The sequence below is a fragment of the Protopterus annectens genome, chromosome 6.part0 (assembly GCF_019279795.1).
Source record: "Protopterus annectens isolate FY-2018-M chromosome 6.part0, PAN1.0, whole genome shotgun sequence".
NCBI lineage: Eukaryota > Metazoa > Chordata > Ceratodontiformes > Protopteridae > Protopterus > Protopterus annectens.
In genome coordinates this window covers 1,628,624,774-1,628,648,022 of record NC_056737.1, presented here as the reverse complement: position 1 = coordinate 1,628,648,022, position 23,249 = coordinate 1,628,624,774, and the positions used below count along the sequence as shown (strand labels likewise).

The 23,249-nt window shown below is 41.7% G+C and overlaps 1 protein-coding gene across 1 annotated transcript in view; it reads left to right on the top strand.

The window, feature by feature from the left end:
- SLC39A10 (solute carrier family 39 member 10) overlaps window positions 1-23,249 on the top strand; it is a 1,022,483-nt gene that overhangs the window by 753,186 nt on the left and 246,048 nt on the right. Inside the window, exon 6 of the mRNA XM_044075065.1 lies at window positions 11,302-11,425. Coding sequence (XP_043931000.1) covers window positions 11,302-11,425 — 124 coding nt within the window. The remainder of the gene's footprint in view (window positions 1-11,301; window positions 11,426-23,249) is intronic.

Here is a 23,249-nt window from a genome sequence, read left to right as displayed (position 1 = left end):
AGGATTTTTCAGATTCAAAGAAAAGGCTTAGGGAATTTCTTCTACTACCCCAGCACAGGCCTCTGGCGATACCTCCTGTCTTGGATATACTTGATGATGTTTATTCGGAGATTTGCCTTAATCCGGATTCCCTGCCTCCAGCCCTAGTCAAGCCTCATAGGTACTACAGAGTTCCTAACTCACACCAATTTCTTTACAAAAGCCATAATGCTGACCCAGAAACCATTTCTCAGGGTCCCAAGGGAATGAAGGCCTCTACTGCTAAGAATCCATTACCCTCCGAAAGAGAGTCTAGATCCTTAGAAAGGTGGGGAAAAAAGGTATATACCTCGGCCACTCTAGCCATGAGGGCCTTAAATTGTCAGTTCCATATGCTTAAATATCATCAGTTTCTGTTATCACAGTTAAAGAATAAAATGTCACAACCTGAATAACCAGATCTGAAGGAGTTGCAAGATATGATACATAGTGCAGAACAAGTGGGTAAGCACACCTTGCAATGTGGTTATGATGCTCTAGAGGCCTCAAGTAGAGCTGCAGTTACAGGATCAGTCATTCGTAGACATGCTTGGCTTACGGAACAAACCCTGCCTGATCATGCCAAGGCTAAATTACTGGATGCTCCGTTACAAAAGGATGTGTTATTTGGTGCTAATGCTGAGGAAATACTAAGGAAAATGGAAGAAAAAGCTAAATCTATGCAAACTGTTAAAGCTTTTCTGCAGGTACAACCACCACGATTTAGTAGAAATTGGCCTACAAAAAACTGGTCCTTTCCAGCCACAGACAAGCCCCAAAGAGGTAGATACAGACGCGGAAGGGGCAGAGGACAATCTCAAGGATCATATAGAGGCAGACAATGGCAACCTCCAGCATCAAGAGGTGGCGAAGACATTGCACAGCAATACAGAATACAAACCCAATGACTTTCCCCTTTGCATGCCAAACAAGGCTCAAGTGGCAGCACCCTTGGGAGGAAAGCTGGCATTATTTTCAAAAAATTGGCATATTGTCACAAAAGACAAATGGATCCTGAACATTATAAACAGAGGCTGCAGATTTCATTTTCACACACTTCCAAAAATGAGAGGCATGCCAAACCTGCCACACAATCAAAGGGCAGAGGCTCAAATACAAATTTCAAAGCTCATGGACATGAAAGCTATTCAAGAGGTACCTACTCACGAGCAAGGTCAAGGTTTTTATTCCAGACTATTCCTGGTTCCAAGGAAGGGAACCGATTGGAGACCCATTTTGGACTTATCCATCCTAAACACATTTCTACTAGTACCAAAATTCAAGATGCTCACCTTACAGCAGCTTCTTCCCATGCTGGGCAAGGGGTCTTGGCTGGTAACATTGGACCTCAAGGAGGCATACCTGCATGTCCCAATCAGACAAAGCTGCAGAAGATACCTCAGATTTTTTGCAGGTTCAATCCACTATCAATTCTCTGCATTGCCCTTTGGCTTATCTACTGCGCCCAGAGTATTCTCAAAATGCCTGGCATCAGTAATTGCCTACTGCAGACTTCAAGGGATACAAATATACCCTTATTTGGACGACTGCCTGATCCAAGCGGACAGCAAGCACATACTTCTGGAGCATCTGGCTTATGTAATACAGTTATTGAATTCTCTGGGATACACAGTCAACAAAGAGAAATCCAGGCTAACACCATCTCAAAAAATAATTTTCCTGGGTGCCAACTTGGACACAAACACCCACCCAGATGGCCTATCTTACGCCAGAAAAACAGGGGCAACTAACTCAGTACTTCAAGATACTAGCAAATTGTACCAGGCTAACTGCAAGGAAAATCCTGCAGGCGCTGGGATTCATGGCATCTTGCATTCTTCTAATCCCATGTGCAAAGTTGCATATGAGGAAACTTCAATGGTACTTAAAATAACTATGGTCTCAACACAGCCACAGTTTGGAAACGATAATACCACTAATTCCATGTTTACAAAAGGAATTTCTATGGTGGGCTCAAGCATGCCAAACAAACGCAGGTCTACCATTCAGCAAGCCTCAAGCAAATCATGTCATCACAACAGACGCCTCAGACTACACCTGGGGGGCACACATGACAGACAGGTGCATTCAGGGCAAATGGTCCCAAAAGGAAAAGCACCTTCACATCAATCAAAAGGAAATGCTAGCAGTGATAAATGCAATTACAGCTTTCAAGTACCTCCTGCATCCTGGGCAATTATTAATAAGAACAGACAACACCACAGTAATGTGGTACATAAACAAACAGGGAGGAACACATTCATACCCCCTGTGCAGGCTGGCCGTGTCACTTTGGAACAGGGCTCTGGAATGGCAAATCGAGCTTCAAACACAGTACTTGCCAGGTATGGAAAACACGCTGGCAGACAATCTAAGCAGAAATATGACAGACCCTCATGAATGGAAGTTGCATCCTCAAGTGTTTACAAAGATAATCCAAGCCTGGGGAAGGCCAGACATAGATCTCTTTGCCTCCCACAAAAATCACCAATTGACAAAGTTCTGCTCAAGGACATTTCATCCAAAGGCCTGGAGAGTGGATGCCCTTTCTTTCAGTTGGACAGCAAGGACAGTTTATGCCTTTCCACCTCTTCCTCTACTGACCAAGGTGCTTTTGAAAACAAGAACAGACAGACCAAAGATGATACTGATTGCTCCAGACTGGCCAAGGCAACACTGGTATCCACCCCTGAGGAGCCTAACACATTCTCCTCCCTGGACCCTACCTCTAATGCCTCTCCTTCTGACTGAGCACAACTACAAAACTCTTAACAGTCAGCTGAAAACACTCAATCTGGCTGCATGGAAAATTCCTTAATAACACAACAGACCCTACTCTCCAAGGAGGTACAGGATGTCATTTTGGAAGCCAGAAGGCCATCTACTAGAAAAGCTTACTCCGCAAAATGGAAACGGTTTTGCGCTTGGAATGAGAAAAAGGACCAGGATCCTAGAAAACTGAATTTGCGTCAGATATTACAGTATCTAACTGCCCTGCTGAACAGTGGACTGTCATACTCCTCCATTAAAATCCATGCCTCAGCCATTTCTGCAGAATACAACACTGATCCACCCTTATTCTCTCACCCACTCTTAAGACAGTTCCTCAGAGGGGCTAAGAATATAAAACCTCCAAGGAAACAACCAATCCCAGCCTGGGATCTTAATTACATACTGGAAAAATTGGCATTGCCTCCCTTTGAACCAGCTGCCTCAACAGATTTGCAATATTTGTCCTGGAAAACAGCTTTCCTTCTGGCTATTACCTCAGCTCGTAGGGTCTCGGAATTACAAGCCCTTATGGCTGTGCAGCCCTTTCTCATCTTCCATCAGGACAGGGTTTCCCTACGAACCAACCCGTCATTTATGCCTAAGGTAGTATCCAGGGTAGCTTTGAATCAGGCCATACACTTACCTACCTTTTACCCCAATCCTCAAAACAAAGGGGAAAGGCTGCTACATTCCTTAGACATCCATAGACAGCTGCATTACTATTTGGACAGAACAAAGCCGTTCAGGAAATCAGAACAACTCTTTGTGTCCTATGCTGTAGGAGCTCAAGGGAAGCCAATTTCCAAACAGACAATTTCAAAATGGATAGGCCACTGCATACGTTTTTGTTACTCCTTTCATGGTAAATCTGTGCCTACAGGCATCCGATCCCACTCCACAAGGGCCACAGCTACCTCCACAGCCTTCCTCAGAGGAGTTCCTACCAAAGATATTTTGGAGGCAGCCACTTGGAGTTCGGTGCATACCTTCACTAAACACTACCACCTACCTTTATACTCCAAAACAAGAGCAGGCTTTGCCACTGCTGTGTTGCAGGGCATTCTGGCTCCTCCTAATTCCACCTAGTGCCTACAACCCTGTGCGTAGCTTTGGGATTCTACCCATATATAAGAACTGCAGCTGTATGCACGATGAACGTAGTACAGTTTTGTACCTACCATAAATGTAGATGTTCGAGTGCTAATACAGCTGCAGTCCAGGTTTCCCTCCCTCCTTCCCCTGTTGGCACAGGCCTAGTGGCTAACTCCTCCACAAACAACCTGTCTGGGTTATCCCTCTATGGTGTATTTGCTTGCAACTACTGAATTTTGATTATATTGCATTGCATGACTATACCATAGATATATAAATTATGTATTGCCTTCCTTCTGGGGGCACCTGACATCTGGGGCAAGAAAGACTGAAGAAAATGGCATCGGCCGTGTCTTATATACCCCTGTCACTCTGACGTCAGGGAAGAAGGCGACAACAACCAACGCCGGACCTAGACTTTGGAATTCGGCCGACCGAGGACCCGCCTGACGGCAGGAGAACCCATATGTAAGGACTGCAGCTGTATTAGCACTCGAACATCTACATTTATGGTAGGTACAAAACTGTACTTTTTGTACTCTATGAAGTTAGACCCTGAGGTCAGCCCGGTTATCAGACCAGCATGGTATGTTCCAGTAGTTATGCAGAACAGAGTCAAAGCTGAGCTAGACAAAATGGTGCGGCTAGGAGTAATTTGTCCGGTAGAAGAACTTACTGAATGGGTATCCTCCATGGTAGAGGCTCATAAGAAAAGTTCAGATGATATCAGAATTTGTATTTATCCAAGAGATCTGAACAAAGCATTACAAATGCCTCATCATCTAATGTGCACAGTCGAAGAGGTTGCTGTCCTCATGCCAAACATCACTGTTGTTTTCTGTCTTAGATGCAGAGAGTTCATTTTGGCAAATTTTGCTTGACAGAAAAATCTTCATTATTGACCACATTTGGTAAGCCATTTGGAAGATACACATTTCTGAGAATGCCATTTGGGATAAATTCTACCAGTGAAGCCTTTCAGCATGCAATGGAGCAAATTTTTTCAGGCTATCCATGTGCATTTATAGTCGATATTCTGGTAGGCGGTAGTGGTGAAGTTGAATATGACAGAAACCTCAAGAAAGTTCTAGAACGAGCACGTTGGGTGAATCTTAAGCTTAATTCTCAGAAGTGCAAGTTCAGGCTACGAGAAGTTACTTATGTTGGTCACTTGTTTACCATTTCAGGCTTACAACCAGATCCTTCAAAGCAAACAGCAATTCTCGAGATGCCAGCTCCAAACAATAACCATGCCCTATTCAACATTTTATTGGCATGGTCAACTATCTAGGCAAGTTCATTCCAGATTTAAGCCAACTTTCACCACCCCTCAAAGAGCAGACACGCAAAGATGTAATTTGAATAAATTTTGAATAAAGAACAGCACCAAAGAGTATTTGATGCCCTGAAGCAGAAAACTGCTAAACCACTGTGATGTTCACAAACCAGTTGCTCTTTCCTGTGATGCTTCTAAATTTAGACTAGGTGCAGTCATTCTTTAGGAGGGTAGACCAGTAGCCTGTGCATCGAGAGCTCTTACCCAGACCGAGATGCATTATGCCCAGACGGAAAGAGCTTTTGGATGTTTGAAGTTCCATGATTATATTTATGGTCAAGCTATCCAGATCAAAACTGATCACCAACCTTTAGTTACTATTTTGAGAAAGCCTATGCATGCAGCTGCTGCCAGATTACAATGTATGATGTTCATTTTGCAGAACTACAATGTCAATCTTGTTTACACAAAAGGCAAACTTTTTATTTTGTTGATACCTTATCTAGATCGCCCAGAGAAAACACAGAACAGCATAACGATAAGAACTTGATTTTGAGGTCATAAAAGTGAGAAATTTTTCTTTCTCACGTCTTGATGAGCTCACAACTCACACAGCCTCAGATCCATTTCTCCAGAAGCTCAACCACTTTATCAGTTGAGGATGGCCTTCAAAGCAATCTTGTTTACCAGTAGAAGCGAAACCTTATTTTCCATACAGAGATGAGATTTTTTCAGAAAATGGTATCCTCATGAAAGATCCTAAGCTGATTGTTCCAACATCCTTGCTACAAAAGTGTATTAAGATATTACTTCGTGGCCACCCAGAACTGATTCTACCAAAAGAATGGCGAGAGGTCTAGTATTTTGGCCTTCTATGTCAAGAGATATTGAGAAAATACTTTCATCTTGTTCAGTATATAATAGTACAAAGCTGCATCAACAAAAATAACCACTTCACTTAAGCTAGATTCCTGAACTAACTTGGTCAACAGTAGCCACAGATATCTTTGAGTGGAATGGTCAACATTACTTGGTGTTAGTAGACTCTTATTCACATTGGTTTGAGATTGAACTACTTCCCAACCTGACTTTCAGTACTGCATTACTAAGTTGAAGCAATATTTTTTCTGTCCATGGTAGTCTGCACAGTTATTTCTGTCAGTGGTGCACGGTTTACAAGTCATCAATTCAAGAAATTTGCAGAAGAGTAGGACTTTGTTCATATTATGAGTAGTCCTGAATACCCTCAGTCAAACGGCATGGCTGAATGTGCAGTTCAAAGTGCAAAACAGCTGTTAGGGAAATCTAGATGTGATAATACCAATATTTTTCTCAACTTGTTAAATCTCAGAAACATTCCTCTTGATAAACATCTTGGTTCACCTGCCCAGAGACATGTCAAGACAAACCAGAACCACACTACCAATCAGCAGTAATTTGTTGGTTCCAAGTGCTATAAACAACAAAGCAGTAAAAGCCCAACTGCTAAAAAAGTGTTTGTCCCAGAAGTCTTACTATGATAAAACCTGCAAACCACTCAGTTCATTGAAAAAAGAGGAGATAGTGAGGTTGCAGAGGTCAAAAGGTTTTGATCACATCAGATTTGTGAAAAGTTTCTGTCAGGAGCCGAGATCATACATTGTGGAATCACAAGGAATGGAATTCAGACAAAATATTACCAGTTTTCGAACCAGTGTTACAACATCTTGCCTGTGACAAAGACTGTAGTTCTCAGTGACTTGTCCAATGTTCCTGTTCCAGAGGACATTCCATTAGCAATCCCAATTCCTGAGAAAATTCCCAAAACTCCACAAGCAGAACATTCCCAAGTAACTGTCCCTGTTGCTAAACCCAGTCCTAACTATTATGTCACAAGATCAGGTTGCATCTCGAAACCTAGTTCCAGATACCCGGCAACCTGGACATGACTGTTGAATTTCTTTCTTAGTGTCTATATAATTGCATGCCTATTGAAATGTCATTGTTTCTGTAAGCTAGCTCAGTAAATAGGGAGGATGTAGATCACTGTGTGTGATATACCTTTAAGAAGCTTTCCAGTGAGTCAGCACATGCATATAAATACTGAGCACGTGCAAGCTAGAGTGCCATTTTGAGTGAGCAGTCAGAGTGTGAGCATGCAAGTATGTAGTCCGTCAGTTAGATAGTTTGTTTAATGTTTCTGCCATCCATCCTGATGTATTTGTTTACCGTAAACTACTTAAACAAACACCCAAGCCTCAACGTCGTCTTAATGCACATAAGAAGAGCGACAGGCACTAGTTGTTATATAGACATGGATCACATGCACATTTTACAGTGGCTACTAAGGGTTCAGTGGTCCCAGGTGTCAGACCATTCTGCTACCCATATAATGTTGACTTAGCTGTGTAAGACTTGCTTAGAATGTTGGCTTATTCCTTGTGCAGTCTCATCAGGGAGACCTTTTGTTCTTCCTACTCCAGCAGCAGCAATCACCACAGATGCCTTCTCCTTAGGATAGGGCGTATTTCAAGGGTGGGAGGATGGTTCAAAGAACATGGGATTGAGATAGAGACCAGTCTTCACACAAACATTCTGGAAATGAAATGAGTAATTTGAGAACTACAGGACCTTTTCTCTCCGGGGGGCAGTTGGGGGGGGGAATCTCCATCCAAATGGAGTTTGGCTTTGGTATGGTATTTGAACAAAGAGGAACCAGATATTGCCTCCATTGTCAGTAGGCCATAAGGGTGGGGCAGCAAGTAATTGCTTTACAGCACTATCTGACAGCGCACATGTTCTGGAGGAAGACCACTGACTTGCAGACAGGCTCAGCAGAACTATTCTTATCCTTGACAACTGGTCTCTCAATCCAGAGGTAATTCATCACGTGTTCCACCACTGGGACCACCCTTGATGTGATCTCTTTGCTTCCCAGTTCCTCCAGAAAGGCAGTCACCAAGGGCTGCAGTTGGACAGTGGTCCACCAGTTTCCTTTATGCCTTTCCACCTCTGCTTCTGATGTCCAGTTTCTTGAAAGAAATTAGCAGCATGCAATGCCAAGGTGATCCTCATTGCCCCATGATGGCCTCGACAAATGTGGCTTCCCTTGCTTAGGCCTCATTTAGTGAGGCACCCATGGCTTCTAGATCCCCAACTGGATCTCCTGCATCACCCGTCCAGTCAGCCTTACCCAGATTTACTCATCCTGAAGTTAACCACTCGGCTTCTCCAGATAAAATCCATTGTTATCCCAGAATGTAATTTGCATTGTTTTCGCATCTTGGAATGAATACAGTCATACAGTAATACAAAAGCAAATGGAAGTGTATGGTCATCCATTCAAGGTGTTGACCTTTTCTCTGCTTGTGTTCCAGACATACTGCAGTTTCTCTGAGAATCGTTTGACCAAGGATCCAGTTATTCCACATTTAAAGTGTGGTTAGCTTTTATTTCAGATTTCCATAATGGCATTGATGCCCATGCCATTGCTTCTTACAAGTTGTGCACAGCTTTTCTAAACATAACGTTCCACCTTAGGCCTCAGTTTTGTATTAGAAATTGACTTGAGCTCTTTTTGAACCAACTTCATCTACAGAGGTAAAAATTTCTGTCTTGGAAAACTCTATTTCTGGTGGCAGTAACATCCGCCAAAAGGCTTTCAGAATTATAAGCTTTGTCTTTTTGCCCTTCATATTTAATTTTTCACAAAGACAAGAGTTTCTGTCAGACTAATCCTTCCTTTGTCTCAAAGATTGCCAAAGAAGATAGCTTGAACCAGCTGATGCATCTACTTGCTTTCTTTTCTAATGATTCTAGCTATGGGGAGTATAGTTGTTATGCTTTAGACCTGCATAGACAGCTCACATTCTACCATCGTAGAATCAAAGCCTGTGGGGAGGTTAAACAGTTAATCTGCTTTTCTTCCAGCAGACTAAGACACAAGGGTAACCCTTTCCAGAACACCATCTGACTGCACTACATTTGGATTTTTTTCATAAAATAATCTGCTACCAAGCAAACCAAAGACAAATTCCACAAGATCACTTGCAACAAGCCACATCCTTTTTCAGAAATTCCAAGAGAATAAAATGTGTACTGCACCAGTCTAGTCTACATTGAGCATTTTTGCCAAACATTACAAGCTGAAGATATTTTCAAGATTAAAGACTCCTTTGGGGCAACAGTCCTGAAGGGCATCCTGTCATGATGCCACCTAGGTGTTCAAGTAGCTTGGGATTCTGACCCATCAGTCATACTGGAAGGACAGGGTGATAAAGGATATGGAAGTTATGTAATTACCATAATGCTGGATCATTTCATCCTAGTCATCTGATATGGCATCCACCCCCCTTCCAAACTGTCATTTTATTGAGGGTTTAACAGACAATCTGAAAACTATTCTGTCCATCTCTCTAGTCTTTTGTCAGTCATGGCCTTCCATGGTTAGTCAGCAAACTCTATCTGAGGAGAGCAGGGCCCAGAAGGATTGTGGGAGGGGAAAGATATTAAAGGAAATTGAGATTTGGAGCACTAGCAAAGCCAGATTGGATCCAACAAGTGACACAGTACCCATCAGTCATATTGGGAGGACTAGGATGAAAGGATCTAGTGTTGTGGTAAGTACATAGCTTCTGTTTTTGTGAGACTAGATGGCTGGTTGTTTCCTACACAGATTCAAGGAAAGCCTAACTTACCCCTGTTAATCTTGTTAAGTATGTGAATGCATCCCTGACCCACGCTGACAGGTTGTATTGATATAATTCATAAGGAGGAAACCAAAACAATTTTAGACCCATCAACCTGATGAAATAGTCATAGTGGAGCTTATTAAGAATGGCACATGGGGGTCCTGCTTCTGTTGGTCATGGAGTAGAAGGGGTTTGTGAATGAGATGTCTTGCTTTCTGAACCTTGTGACATTCTTTGAAGAGGTAGTAATGGTCCCTGATGAAGGGCTGACAAGTCTGCACTACTAATCTTGACCTTAATAAGATATTTAACAGTAATTTACTTAAAAGGGATACTTTACTACTTAAAAGCTTTAATTTCTAATCTTTAAGCAATTCATTGAGCAAATATTGGTTAAACAGTGTAATTAAAGACATCAGGGTGGTGGTAGGGTTGCCTGTCTGCCTTGATGAGGGATGGGATGCCAGTGATGCTCCATGGAACTTAGTACTAGGGCCACTTCTTTTTGAACTATTCTGTTTTATCAGAAGTGATAAATGGGCTATGAATAAACAGACATACAGATGGCTGCTTATTGAGTACCACAGTTAGTTCAGTAAAATATACCAAACTTCTCCAAGGTGGTCTATAAAAATACAGACCCAGTGCAGTAGTAATGACCTCAGTTTTAATATCCCATTGTGAAATTTGCTAAAAAGGGCATAAAAAAAAAAAACACCACCATCCTTTAAGTTATACATGCAGTGGTAAACCACAGTTTTAAACTATGATCAATGTCAGTTAGAAAATCCTGAAGCTTAGAAATTGCATAGAGATAGATCACTGTAACACTTTCCTCACTGATCCAGCTAATCATTGAATATAATGTGTTTTATAGCTAAGGCAACCAAAACAATTTGCCATTGTTGTTATATTCTGTTTCATAAAAGTTGAAAGAGAAAAAAATGGTTATTTTAAAGGTAAATTCTGTAGTCTATAAAGCAATGTGTGATCTGGTTCTTCGCCTAGAACTTATCACACTGAAAGCTAAGACCAGATTAGTCATCCTGATACTAGAAGTAAATGTCAATAAAAGTAAGAAAAAATGACTGGATTCCTTGCCTTATAAGGCTATGGCATAAGGCTTCCCTTAAAGTCAATGAAGTCTGTTATTAAATTTCTGCAGAAATTCTTTATCTAGGAATAGAAAACATGGAGTAGACTCTAAGCCTTCTACCGGACTAAATGTGTGTGTGTGTGTGTGTATGTGTATATATATATATATATATATATATATATATATATATATATATATATATATATATATATATTAAGTGATGAAAAAAATATTTTTGGAGTGATTCATTACCATTTACAAAACTCAAGGCCACATTATTGTTATTTGTGGTTATACTGAATGCTTGTCATTGGTTATAAATGTTCTGTTGCTTCATAAAGTTCTGCTTATAAAAAAGTGGATGCTTGTTGTTTCAGGTGAAAAAGAAGTGGATTAGAATAAAACAACAGGGAGAAGGGTCAGCTATAGGCCGGAAACTTTCTGACCACAGACTGAATCGTGTATCAGATGCTGATTGGCTTCATCTGAAACCTTTGGCTGGTAAGGATTTTGATATTGCAACATGATTTTATTGCAGTCAGTTCTTAAAAATCCTTTGAATGTGCATTTCTTTTTTTAATAAATTCTTTTTGGCTCCTACCTTTACCACTGGTCATTTGTTTTTAGTTGGTCAGTTTGTTCCTTCTATAGAGAGAAGGAGTGATTTGTTTTTAGCTAGTCTGCTCATTCCTTCTCTTTAGAGCCTAGGGGGAGGATGTCATACTGCAGCTTGGGTATGGATATTTTATTTATGTAGGGGGAATTAAACTTTGGGGAAGTGAACTTTGCCTAACAGTAGTAGTGAGTGTGTAGTGGCACTTTATGCACATCACGTGCAAGCTCCTGTACTCAGGATCACAAAGCATTTTTACAGCCCCCACTGTTGTGATAACACTGCTGTGATAAAGCCCGCAATCTCCACTAGAGGTGCTAAACTACTGTTAAACCCATTTGTTCTCCATGAAGGAGAGCTGGCATTGACTTCACCCATTTGTTTTCCGTGAAGAAGTAGAGCCGGCATTGATTTCTCCCCTTGGCTGACTCATATAATGACTGGTCACACTACTTGAAGATGGGTCTTCATAGATTTTGGCTACTGGCTAAGGCTCTTGCTACCCTCATAGTGCCTTTTTTAGGCAGTGTCACAAGGACAAAACTCCCAATGTAAAAATACCAACCAAAAACAACATCGAGGTCACGTTGCTAAACACTAGGAGTCTTAACAGTTCAGCGTACTTTTATTTCTATTTTTTTAATAGAATGTCCCACAGGTTCACCACTAGATGGCAGCATACCCCCGCTCATAAATCCCTAGCAATTCATATTTATATAAATACACAGTTTCTGCTCCTCTCCCCTACAGCCCTCTGTGAGTACATCTCCCTTTCTGATTTTACTCCCCCAGCCTGCAGTTTGCTCTCTTAGTTCTTTTGTACGCTACACCTTTTGTAACTCAGCCTTAACTACAATCTTTTCTTAGACTTACCTGGACTTGTCAGTGGCTCTAACTACTTCAAGTGGCTGTTCTCAATGATTGTTTTTTGCGGAGCTTTTGCTCCCGTGCATTCCTCCTTCTTGGCTCTACCAGCTCCATTTGCCCTGCGGGCTCACTCCGCTCACCTACCCTGCCCCCATTTCCCACCTGCCCCCACAACCTCTACATTTACAGCCACAAGATCACTCCCACTCTACATTCAACCAGTCCTATAAAACTCCTCCCTCCTTCCCCTGTCTGTTCTTCCCTCCCCTAGCTAAGCATCTCATTCCCTGTGTAATCCCATTCCTCCCTTCAAATACCCTTAATATTACATAAACTAGTCAGGCATATTATCCTTATCAAATCACTACCCATAATTTTCCTTCTGTCTTCCTCTTCCTTATACTCCACCTTACCTTTCTCTCAGACTTGTCCTATACTCCACCCCTCCATACAACCTCTACCCACCCCACAAAAGAACACCACTACTCCCCTTTCATTTCTCCCCACCTATACCAGTCCAACAATCTTCTTCTCTTTAATAGAAAAATTCCAGCAACCCATAAAAACTCTCACACCCATTACTTTCTCAATCACTCCTCTGTCCCTACCCTTAATCCCAACTCCGGCAATCCTAACAAACTGCTATCCCTTTTATGTGGCCTAATCTCCATCATCCTGTCTGGTGACATCCTCCCTAATCCTGGACCTCATACCAACCAAAAGACCAACCACCCTCCTACTCCTATACCCTCCACTCACAAGTCTCTCTTCCTCACTACTATTAATGCCCAAAACCTATGTAATAACATTCCCAACCTCTATGCTTGGCTCTCCCATAATCAACCTGACATGTTATCCATTGCCGAAATCTGGCTTAAACCTCACCTAAAGGACTGTAAAATTAACCCCCCCAACTATAAAGTCATTAGAAATGACAGAACTCATAAGAAAGGAGGTGGAGTAGCCGTACTTTTTTCCTACTCCCTAACAGTAATAACCTTCTTTAACACAATACCTCAATTTTCTACAGCAGAAATAACCCTGGCTCTCCTAAAGATTAACAATTATAAAAACATGTCCCAACAAACAAAATAACGATTGCAGTCAGTATGTATGACATTGCTTGAATAATCACAGTCATAAAATATAAAAGCGTTTTATTGCGAATGGTAAGTGCTTTCACTGAATAGCTTCATCAGACCATGTAACAAATTATTGCAACGCATTTAAAAAACTTTAAGGAACCAATCAAAAAGTTTCATAAAGTGACATCACATCCTAGTAAAACACTACATTGTAGCAAAAACCCCTAGTGGGTACACTTAGTAAGGACTTGGAAAATTACCAAATCCTAAAAGTAACAAGCTAATACATTGTAACAGGAGCTCCTAGTGGATACACTTGGTAAGAACTTGAAATTTTTAAGAGAACCTATAAGTAACTAATCAGTACAAAACAGGTCTGAAAAGTTAATAATACAATGCAATGTCACTTTATGAAACTTTTTGATTTTGCAATCGTTATTTTGTTTGTTGGGACTTATTTTTACTATACCGCAGTCATACTATATTCCTCTTTGGCACGGTATCTTCGGTATCTTCAGTATTTGTTATGTTAGCAATTATAAAATCATAGTAATAGCTACCGTATACATACCTCCAGGTAACAATATCCCCATTCTTGAGGATATTCTTTCTTGGTTCTCTTCTAACATCACTAATGAAACAATCCTGGGAGAAGTTAACATCAACTGGGCTTCCATACACTCAACTGCCACCTCCCATAATATAAACATATACGGATTCTCTCAATTAATAGTAGAGAAACAAACCGAGAAGAGTCCCAAGAGAGTAAATGTTCTGCTGAATAAAAGTATTCCAATGCAAAATAAGATAAAATAGCAGCAGAACAATCCAAGGCAACCCAGGACCATGTAAAAACAACCAGAGCATAACATAAAACTGTTTTATTGAAGCAAAAAACTTTCAGTACTTCAGAAACAGGTAAGTGCTTTTACCATAGGGCTTTGTCAAACCATAAAACACACACAGGCTTCTCCTTTATCCACTTATATAATTATACACAGCCAGTCACATAAAGACATCAATTAAATAGTAAAATGAGTTCTTCCACTGAGGCAATACATATTAAGAAACAGTAGACATTAAAACCATATACTTTAAAAATATATAAAAAACTGGTACAGCATCAGGGAAACAACTTTGAGGAAACTTCAGCATAATAGTAAACATAATAAAAATGTTCAGTATATTGCAAAAGGAATTACCTGACTCGCAGGGCTCTTGATTTCAGTATGGGTTTCAATGGAACTTGAAACCTAGTCCACAGTCTGTTCTTATTCTAATAATCCATTTGACTTCTCTGCTTTCTGTATGATTCCTAATATCACCACCACGTTTGTTAGGTAAAACCACTTCAATAACTAAAAATTTAAATATATGTAAACTACCCTCCTGTAAAACACGTTTGGACAATGCACTGTTTTCTGAGCCAACCCTAGTGTGGTAAAGATGCTCTCTGATTCTGTCTTTCAGCATCCTGTCAGCCTTCCCTACATAGAATGACTGACAGGATGTGCACTGTGCTAAATAAACATGCTGTGTATAGCAGTTAGCCTTAGCACTGAATACATACTTATGTCCAGTGTCCGGATGTATAAAAAAGCCAGTGTTATTTATACTGTCACAGAAATTGCATTGTCCACATGGACTTGTAACTAATCCATTAGGGTCACCACCAGATTCCACAGAATCTTTTGGATAGCAGAGCATTCTTTTAAGATTAAGTTTATTTTTATATGAAAAATTTGGTGCGTCACCTATAGTCTGTCTAATGTCTGGGTCTGTTGTCAGAATCCCCCCATTGTTTCCTAATAATGTCTGTAATGACATTAACATCAGTGGTATAAAATAGCGGGATCCTCACACCTCCCTAATATTAACATGATTATCCACAGAAACATCTTCAACTACCCTCTCTGAGAAATATGGTCTTGCCATTATCCCTGAGACTTGGTATTTCACATAGTCTCTTGTCTATTTACTGTATTCTCTCATTAATGTTAATAACTTGTTTCTCAAATCTGATAGTTCCTTATGAAATCCCTCATCAGATATGTTCAGCCTTGAGCCTCTTACACCTCATGTGCCAATAGCTTTGCCAACATGTTTATGGCAAAGTGGGAAGAGGATTGTATGTTTTGTAATGCAGTTTTTCAGGACTATGTCCCATTCTATCAACATTTTGTCGATGACATCTTTTTAATTTGGACTGATACTATAGAAAAGTTGAATGTCTTTTTTAAACAGTTGAATGGGATGAATGACTGCTTGAAATTTACAGTTGCCTCATCTTTGAATAAAATAGAGTATCCTGACATTCTGATTGAGAGGCAAGTCAATGGCTTAGTTAACAATGGGGGTGCACAGAAAGTCCTGCTATAAGAACACCTTGTTGCTTAGGAATAGTATGCACCCGGACTATGTCTTCACATGTAATAGCAGCATTATTCATATCAAGGTTAATATGGGGTAATTATGAAAATAGCACTTGAAGTGTACAAACCTTTGCATACTCCAGGCCAATCTCTCCTATCTTTTTCCCTTGCACGGAAATGGAACTCTCTTCCCCCTCATATTTGAACTGCCCAGAACCTCTCAACCTTTAAGACCCTCCTCCACTCTTATCTCTCTTCAAAATGGGAGAGATCCTGTTCCCATCCCTCCTAACATCTATACCTTACTTGCATTACCACAGTAACATACCAACTCCATAGACCATCTCCCACACAGTATTCCAATTGCTGCTTACCAGACCATAAACCTACAACCTTGACAAGCCTCCCAGTCCTATTATGTCATGGCACACAGTCCTATTATTTTCTGTCTTGTAAAATTGTTGGCATTAACTAGTGCTGATTATAACTTCACAATTACCCCATATTAATATTGATATGTTCTAAAATGCTATTATTTTTGTATGTTTGCAATAACTCCTGCTGATCTGTGGTGCTATTTACTTCTGTATGTTTGTAATAACTTCTGCCGATTGCTATTTTCATAATTACCCCATATTAACCGTGATATGAATAACGCTGCTATTATTTGTTGTGACATGCGATTAACGCTGCTATTATTTGTTGTAATTTATGCTGCTATTATTTCCTTATATTTATACTTAGAGCTTTTCTCCCCCGGCCTCCATTGGAAAAAGGGCTCACTCTGGCCCAATAGACTTTCCCGGTTAAAAAACTGCAAATAAATTAAAAAAAAATAAATAAAAAATAAAAACTGCAGTAAAGGTGGTGCTTCTACTGACCCTGAGAACTTACAGACCTGACTAGCCGTGTCTGCAAGGCCATGGAGAGAATCATCATAAACCTTGTCAACAAAGATATAGGTAATCTCCAAACATTAGATCCTACCAAGTTTGAATTTGTCAAGGGGGAGATCATGCTTGTTAAACCTGGTGGACTTCGAGACAGTCACAAGGGCCCTGGACAAGGGGACATCTGTGCATACAGCCTACCTAGACCTGGCCAAGGCATTTGACACACACTATCCCTCACTCAGACATCATCAACAAACTTTCCCAGCTAGACATCAACCCTTATAATGTAAGGTGGATTGCAACCTGCCTCTCTGATAGAACCCATACAGTCAGAATAAGGGAATCTAGCTCCAGTAGCAGACCCATTACCAGTGGTGTTCCACAGGGATCGGTCCTGGTACCTCTACTGTTTGTAATCTATTTCTCTGAAGTACAAGCTAAAACCAGTGGACTGTGGCCGACAAAGTTTACTGACGACTGCAAACTGGGTGCGGTCATGGAATCTCCAAACTATGTCAGCATCCTTTAAGAAGGTCTTACGCAAACAATTGATTGGTTCCAAAGTCATGGCCTCAAACTCAATTAAAAAAATGTATTATCTCTTTTGGCAGGAGCAATGTTGGTGCAAATTGCCACATTAATGGCAATACCCTAAGTATGCACTCAGTGGTGAGACATCTGGGCACTCAGGTTGACAGCAACCTTACCTTTGATCACCATGTCTACAGAGTGGTAAGAAGGGCATGCTATATGGCTCACCTCCTAAATAAAGGGCATTGCCTCGAGAAAGTGAAGTTATCACCTCCCTGTACTCTTCACTCATTAGGCCAATAATTGAGTACAACACCCCTTTTGGCATGTACCTTTCAAAGCACCTGCAACAATTGGAGAGACCACAAAGGTTCCTCACAAACAAAATTCAAGGTCTTCAGCAGCTACCATATGTGGACGGGTTCCTATTACAAGACCGAAGACGCATTCTTTCGAACGCGTCCTGGTCGAACTTAAAAGACTGAAAAGGCAAAATATCGAAGCGGCTTTTAAGCAAATTCTTTCCCTGGGAAAGAATTCACTTGGCTGTTTTGTTACTTTGCCATTTTTGGCACTGTAGTGTGATCTCAGAGTTGGTATGTTTAAGTAGGGGCATGTGGGGGACACAGCCCCCCACATTGGGGGGTGTGGGGGGCAAAGCCCCCCACTTAATGTAATGTTTAAATTGTTTTTTTTTTTTTTTTGTTGGAACATCGATTTTTTTTTTCCCTTGGAAAATAATCGCTGTTCTGATAGTTCGACATTGTAATCTTTCGCTTACATAAGGCCAGTTAATCACCTTTTGCTTTTTTAAGCATTCGGTGGTGTAATATAGACCCTATGTGGACTACTCAGAGGCGATCTCTGACACAGCTTTTATTGGAAATGCTGCACATCCACAAGTCAAATGGCACACGGCTTACTCGCACTAAAGACTTAAACCTGGTATGTGACATCAATAGAACCTGCTGGAGGGACAGATTTGTCTTCCAGAGGTTACCACACCTTTGGAATAGACTCCCACTTCACATCAAACAGAACACCTCATTGGCCCTTTTTAAACACAGTCTGTACAATTGGATGAGTAACTGTAAATTCACCCCGGGGGTTCCACCTGTGTCCTTCTTGGACAGGGGCAGTAGGTGCTGATCATGGTAACAAAGGTAAAATTTGGCTAGGCTTGTAAGGGCCCTCAGGGCATTAGCCTAGTAACTTCCTGTGATTCCTTTGCACTACAGAGGTAGATAATATATGTAATCTGATGTTGCCTTTTTTTGTCCATTCCTCAACTGATGGGTCACAGATCCAGTTTCTGCCACTTTGTTAGAGTTTGTAGCATGAGCTTCTCCCCTTACCCATAATCTTCTCTTCTTCTTAGTTACCTCAGATCTCATTTGCCATCTCAAGAGTTTAGACATGGTCACCAATAGCTTGCGCAGTATGTGGGTTAGATAAGTACAGTTTTACTTATTTTGGTCACTTATTTTCTTTTTCTTCGTTCCTCCCCATTTTTCTACCAAAAAAAAAAAAAAGATTAGGAGTTTTGAACATTTAAATTGCTATCACTGCTTTCAGTTGTAGCCATCTGGCCTTGAGCATTTTTTCTCACCTTTCTTGCTACTTAATTGTAGGCACTTTTTTGTAGTACCATTGTTGGTATGTCTTCAGTTTCTGTATAACTTTTAGGTGTTTCTCTTACCAATGTTGGTATTTATGCTACCTATTTTTCCTTTAATGTATTCTGTTTGTTGTTTCATAATCCTTTGCTGTTATGTCAAATAAACCAGCTGGATTCAAGAAGTACTTCTCGTTTGGGTACACGATCCCAAACTTAGATGCTCATTCTGAATGTGTATACTGCCTTGGAGCTGGTCATTTGTTTACTGACTCTGATGTAAGTGCTGACTTTAACCACAGAGCTGTAGTAGAACATAAAAATAAGTTAATTCTTAAAGGATTACTTCCTTCAACTTCTTCCTCTACTTCTGGAGCTCCATCCTCTTCCGGGTAGTCTTTGGGAGAGGCAGCTGATAAAAGTAAAGAGTCAAGGAAGCGTTCCTCAGATTGCTGTCGTCCTCCTTCTGCAGGCTCAGCTATGCATGAGAAAATTTCAGATGCTTTGGATCCAGCAACCACTTCAGGCCTGACTCCAACAAAAACAAAATTGTCAGATCCAACTACACCCTTGGCTCTGACCCAAATTGAATCAAAGTCCTCTCAGGCTAGATCAGAGTTCTTTCCAGAGTCAGTGGCTTTGAGGATGCACTCACGTTTTCTGCAGGGCACACCTCAAAGGGTATCCTGTCCACCCTGGACCTTTTCGTCCCTCAAGTCATCTAGGAACATAACAGAAGCTGATGTGAACAGGATGATAAGAAAGTGTCAAAGAACCCAGATTCAACTGGGAGTTATTCCGGTTCTGTCTCCCATTGAATCTGTGAGTGTACCTCTAATCCAATCCCAGCCTTTAACCACTTCTCCGATCTGTCCGTTAATTTCGGGACCTGTGGACCTGAGACTTCCAAGCTTGTCTGTGTTTGAGCCAAAGGCTTGGCCTTCTATGATTCTGACACCTTCTCTGACCCAGACAGCTCCAACTCTGTCATACCCAGAAAGTTCTTGGAGCCGTAGCATCAGCACCTGATTCAGAGGGTTGGGTTTAACTCCGATCTTTTTGGAACAGTCAGTTCCTCTGGGGCCCTCTTTGCTAGATAGCTGAGTTCCTACTCTTGCATCGAGGCGGGAGCCTGGAAAGATTGGGTGCCATCTTGTGCAGGTGTATTCGGATCCTATATTCTCATATGGCTTCTGCTTTTGAGATAGTGGAGAGAGCATTTTCCCCCTCTGTTGGACAAGACATCCTTGCCCCCTCAGGTCCACCCCCTCCTCAACTGTGTATTGTGGATACTGGATCTTTTCAACCTGTCCATCAGGACAGGCAGTCCAATCAAGCCAGGAGACTGTCCTCATTCAGAACTCTGCTGGCACTTCCAGGTACTCTCTGGAACCTCCTACTAGTGAGTCCCCTCAGAGGTGTACATTCATAAGTAGGTACTTATACTCTCTACAAGAGTTGTTAACCAAACACACTGACTTTGGGGGGGGGGGTGTCCCTCAGATCACCCGCTGAGGATGTCTCTTTTAGTGAAATACTAAAACTTTTGAGTCAGAAAGGTGATTGGCCTTCCGACTCCCCTCCAGGAGAAGTCAGTGTTTCTTGAGGCTTTTGGAGGCAGCTCAGCTACGTCTTGGGTAGTCCAGCAGTTGAGGTGGTAGACCTAGTCTCCCACCAGGCTTGAAAGGGTCCTGATGTCATAGATCCTAGTCCCAAAAGACCAGACAGATACCTTGTTGCAGCTAATGATAGGGCTCATTGGAGTAAGGGTCTCCCTGTGGATGCGGTGGTTGCAGCAGCCACCAAGAAAGAGCTCATATCCATGGATGCCCTTGATATATTTCCGCTGTACTCATTTCAAAAATGTCTTCTCAAATGCTTCCATGAGACTGATTTCTCATCCCTCAGACATAACTTTCTCATTCATAGATGCCCTTTTTGGTGGGTCCACCTTGTTTGGCCCTAAGGTGAAGGAGACTCTGTAGGAGTGAGCAGGCTGGGAAGATGTTATCTGAAAGGGGATTCTGTTTCTCTGCCCCTCAAAGGACCCTCTCCTGGAACCAGAGATGAGGCAGAAAAATGTGATTCCAAAAGATATAAGGTTCTTCCCAAGACTCCTATGGAGATAGGTGCCCCCATGGCAGACGGAGGAACTCTAATGGAAGACATTATCTCTGTGGCAGAGGTGCCCACAACATCAGGGCTACAGAGCTCCATTTTCCTGAAAAGCCCTTTCAGCACCCCCGATTGTTGCCTGACTGTTGCACTTATCTGTGCACCCAAAAGCCTGGGTAACCATCACCGAAGACTCCTGGGTGTACAGTATAGTATCCAGAGGTTACTACATACCATTTTCCCTTCTGCCAATAAAACAGAACAAAAGAATTTCCGAATTCCATCCAGTCAGAGGAAAGCAGCAGCCTTAGAAATGGAAATAGAAAAGCTGCTGAGAAATAGGGTCATCTAGGATGTCACCCCAGACCAACAAGGACCTGGAACCTACTCATGATTCTGTAGTGCCAAAGAAGACAGGGGACTTAAGACCAGTTTTGGATCTCAGCAATCTAAATCAGTTTGTGAAATACACAAAATTCCGGATGGTCATGGTTCAGTCCATTCTACCTCTGTTATGGAAGGACAATTGGATGTGCTCCATAGATTTCCAAGGTGCATACTACCATTTCAATATACACAGATGCCCCAGGAGAGGCCTACACTTCTGGCTGGGAGCCATTCACTATCAGTTCGGAGCCCTGCCCTTTGGTCTCAACACAGCCCCCAGGGTGGTCACCAAGTGCATGGCAGTGGTTGCAACTTACCCAAGACTGCATGGATTCTGGGTGTTCCTTACCTAGATGGCTGACTCCTTTCTGCTTTTTCCAAGCCTCTGCTGATTCAATCCAGGGATTACTTGTTTCATCAGTGTCTTCATCTGGGCATCACAGTAAACTACTACAGTAGCTCTGCCCTACTCAAGTCCTGGAATTCATTGGTACCTGTCTGAATACGGTGACACAAATCAGAAGTTTACCACAGGCAAGATTAAACAGTCTACAGAATCACGGCTTACACATTCTTTCTCCTTTTTCCTTCCAGCTAGGCTGGTGTTTCATATCCTCAGATCAATGATAGCTTCAGTAGTGTTGGTACTGTTAGCAAGGTTTTACATGAGAGTTCTACAGTAGACCTTTGCGGTACAATGGTCAGTAAGGCGCTATATATACTTGCGGATTATAACAATAAGGCACTATCCCATGACTGCACCTGTTTGAATTACAGATATTTGCAAACGGCACATAAACCTGGTGGAATCATGCAGAAGTTTCTTTGGGCTTCCCTTTTATTCTTCCTTCACCCAAGGCCATGGTGACAGTGGATGCCTCCCAACTGGGGGGGGCATTAGTTGGGAAGGACATTCCAAGGCACATGGTCTCAGTTAGAAGCCAGTCTTCACATCAGTATCCTAGAAATGAGAGCAGTCCTATTGAACTTGCAGGCATTTCAAGATGTTCTCCCTGTAGGGATGGTTGCTATTCAGACAGACATGTCGATAGTCTGGTACATCAACAAACGGGGACACTGGTTCTACCTCCTGTGCCAAAAGGTTTTGAGAATGTGGCAATGGGCAAGCTCTTCTGGCTGCTTTTTGCTGGCAGTGCCTGTTCTGGGGAAGTCCAACGTGCTAGCAGACAAAATAACCAAGTCCATTTTACTTCTCCACAAGTGGTCTGTCAGTGGTGGAAATGATATTTTGCCAGTGGGGCCAAACGTGCTGTATCCTCTTTCATTCTTCCCTCAGTTCCAAGTGCAGCAGGTATTTTGCCCTGATTCTTCCAGAGGGGTAGTCACCGAGAGACTCTGTGATTCACTGTTGGCCCCCTGGTCTTCTGTATGCCTTCTCTCCACTGCCTTCATCCCCAGGTTTTTCCAGAAAGTATTATGGCCTCAACAAGTGTGGTTTCCCTTCCTGTGGCCTCATCTAGTTCATCCTCCCTGGGTGCTGGATCCCATCAGGATTTTTCTCTCACCCATCCAGAATACCTCACCCAGATATTCAAACCCTCAAACTGACTGCATGGTTTTTCCACTTCCATTGATGGCTAGAAGCTCCAGACATTCTTCCCTAGTTAGTCACATCTTTACATCATCCCAGAAAGTTTCTATTAGGAAGGCATAAGATCACATGGAAACGATTTTCTGTTTGGGCTCTGCAGAGACAGACCCCTTTCAGCACGTATCCCAGCTGTTCTGGACTTCCTTGCTTCCATTTTAAATAGTGGAGCTAGTTGCACAACAGTTAAGGTCCAATTTGCTGACATTTCTATTTTTTTTTCAAAAATCTTTATTTA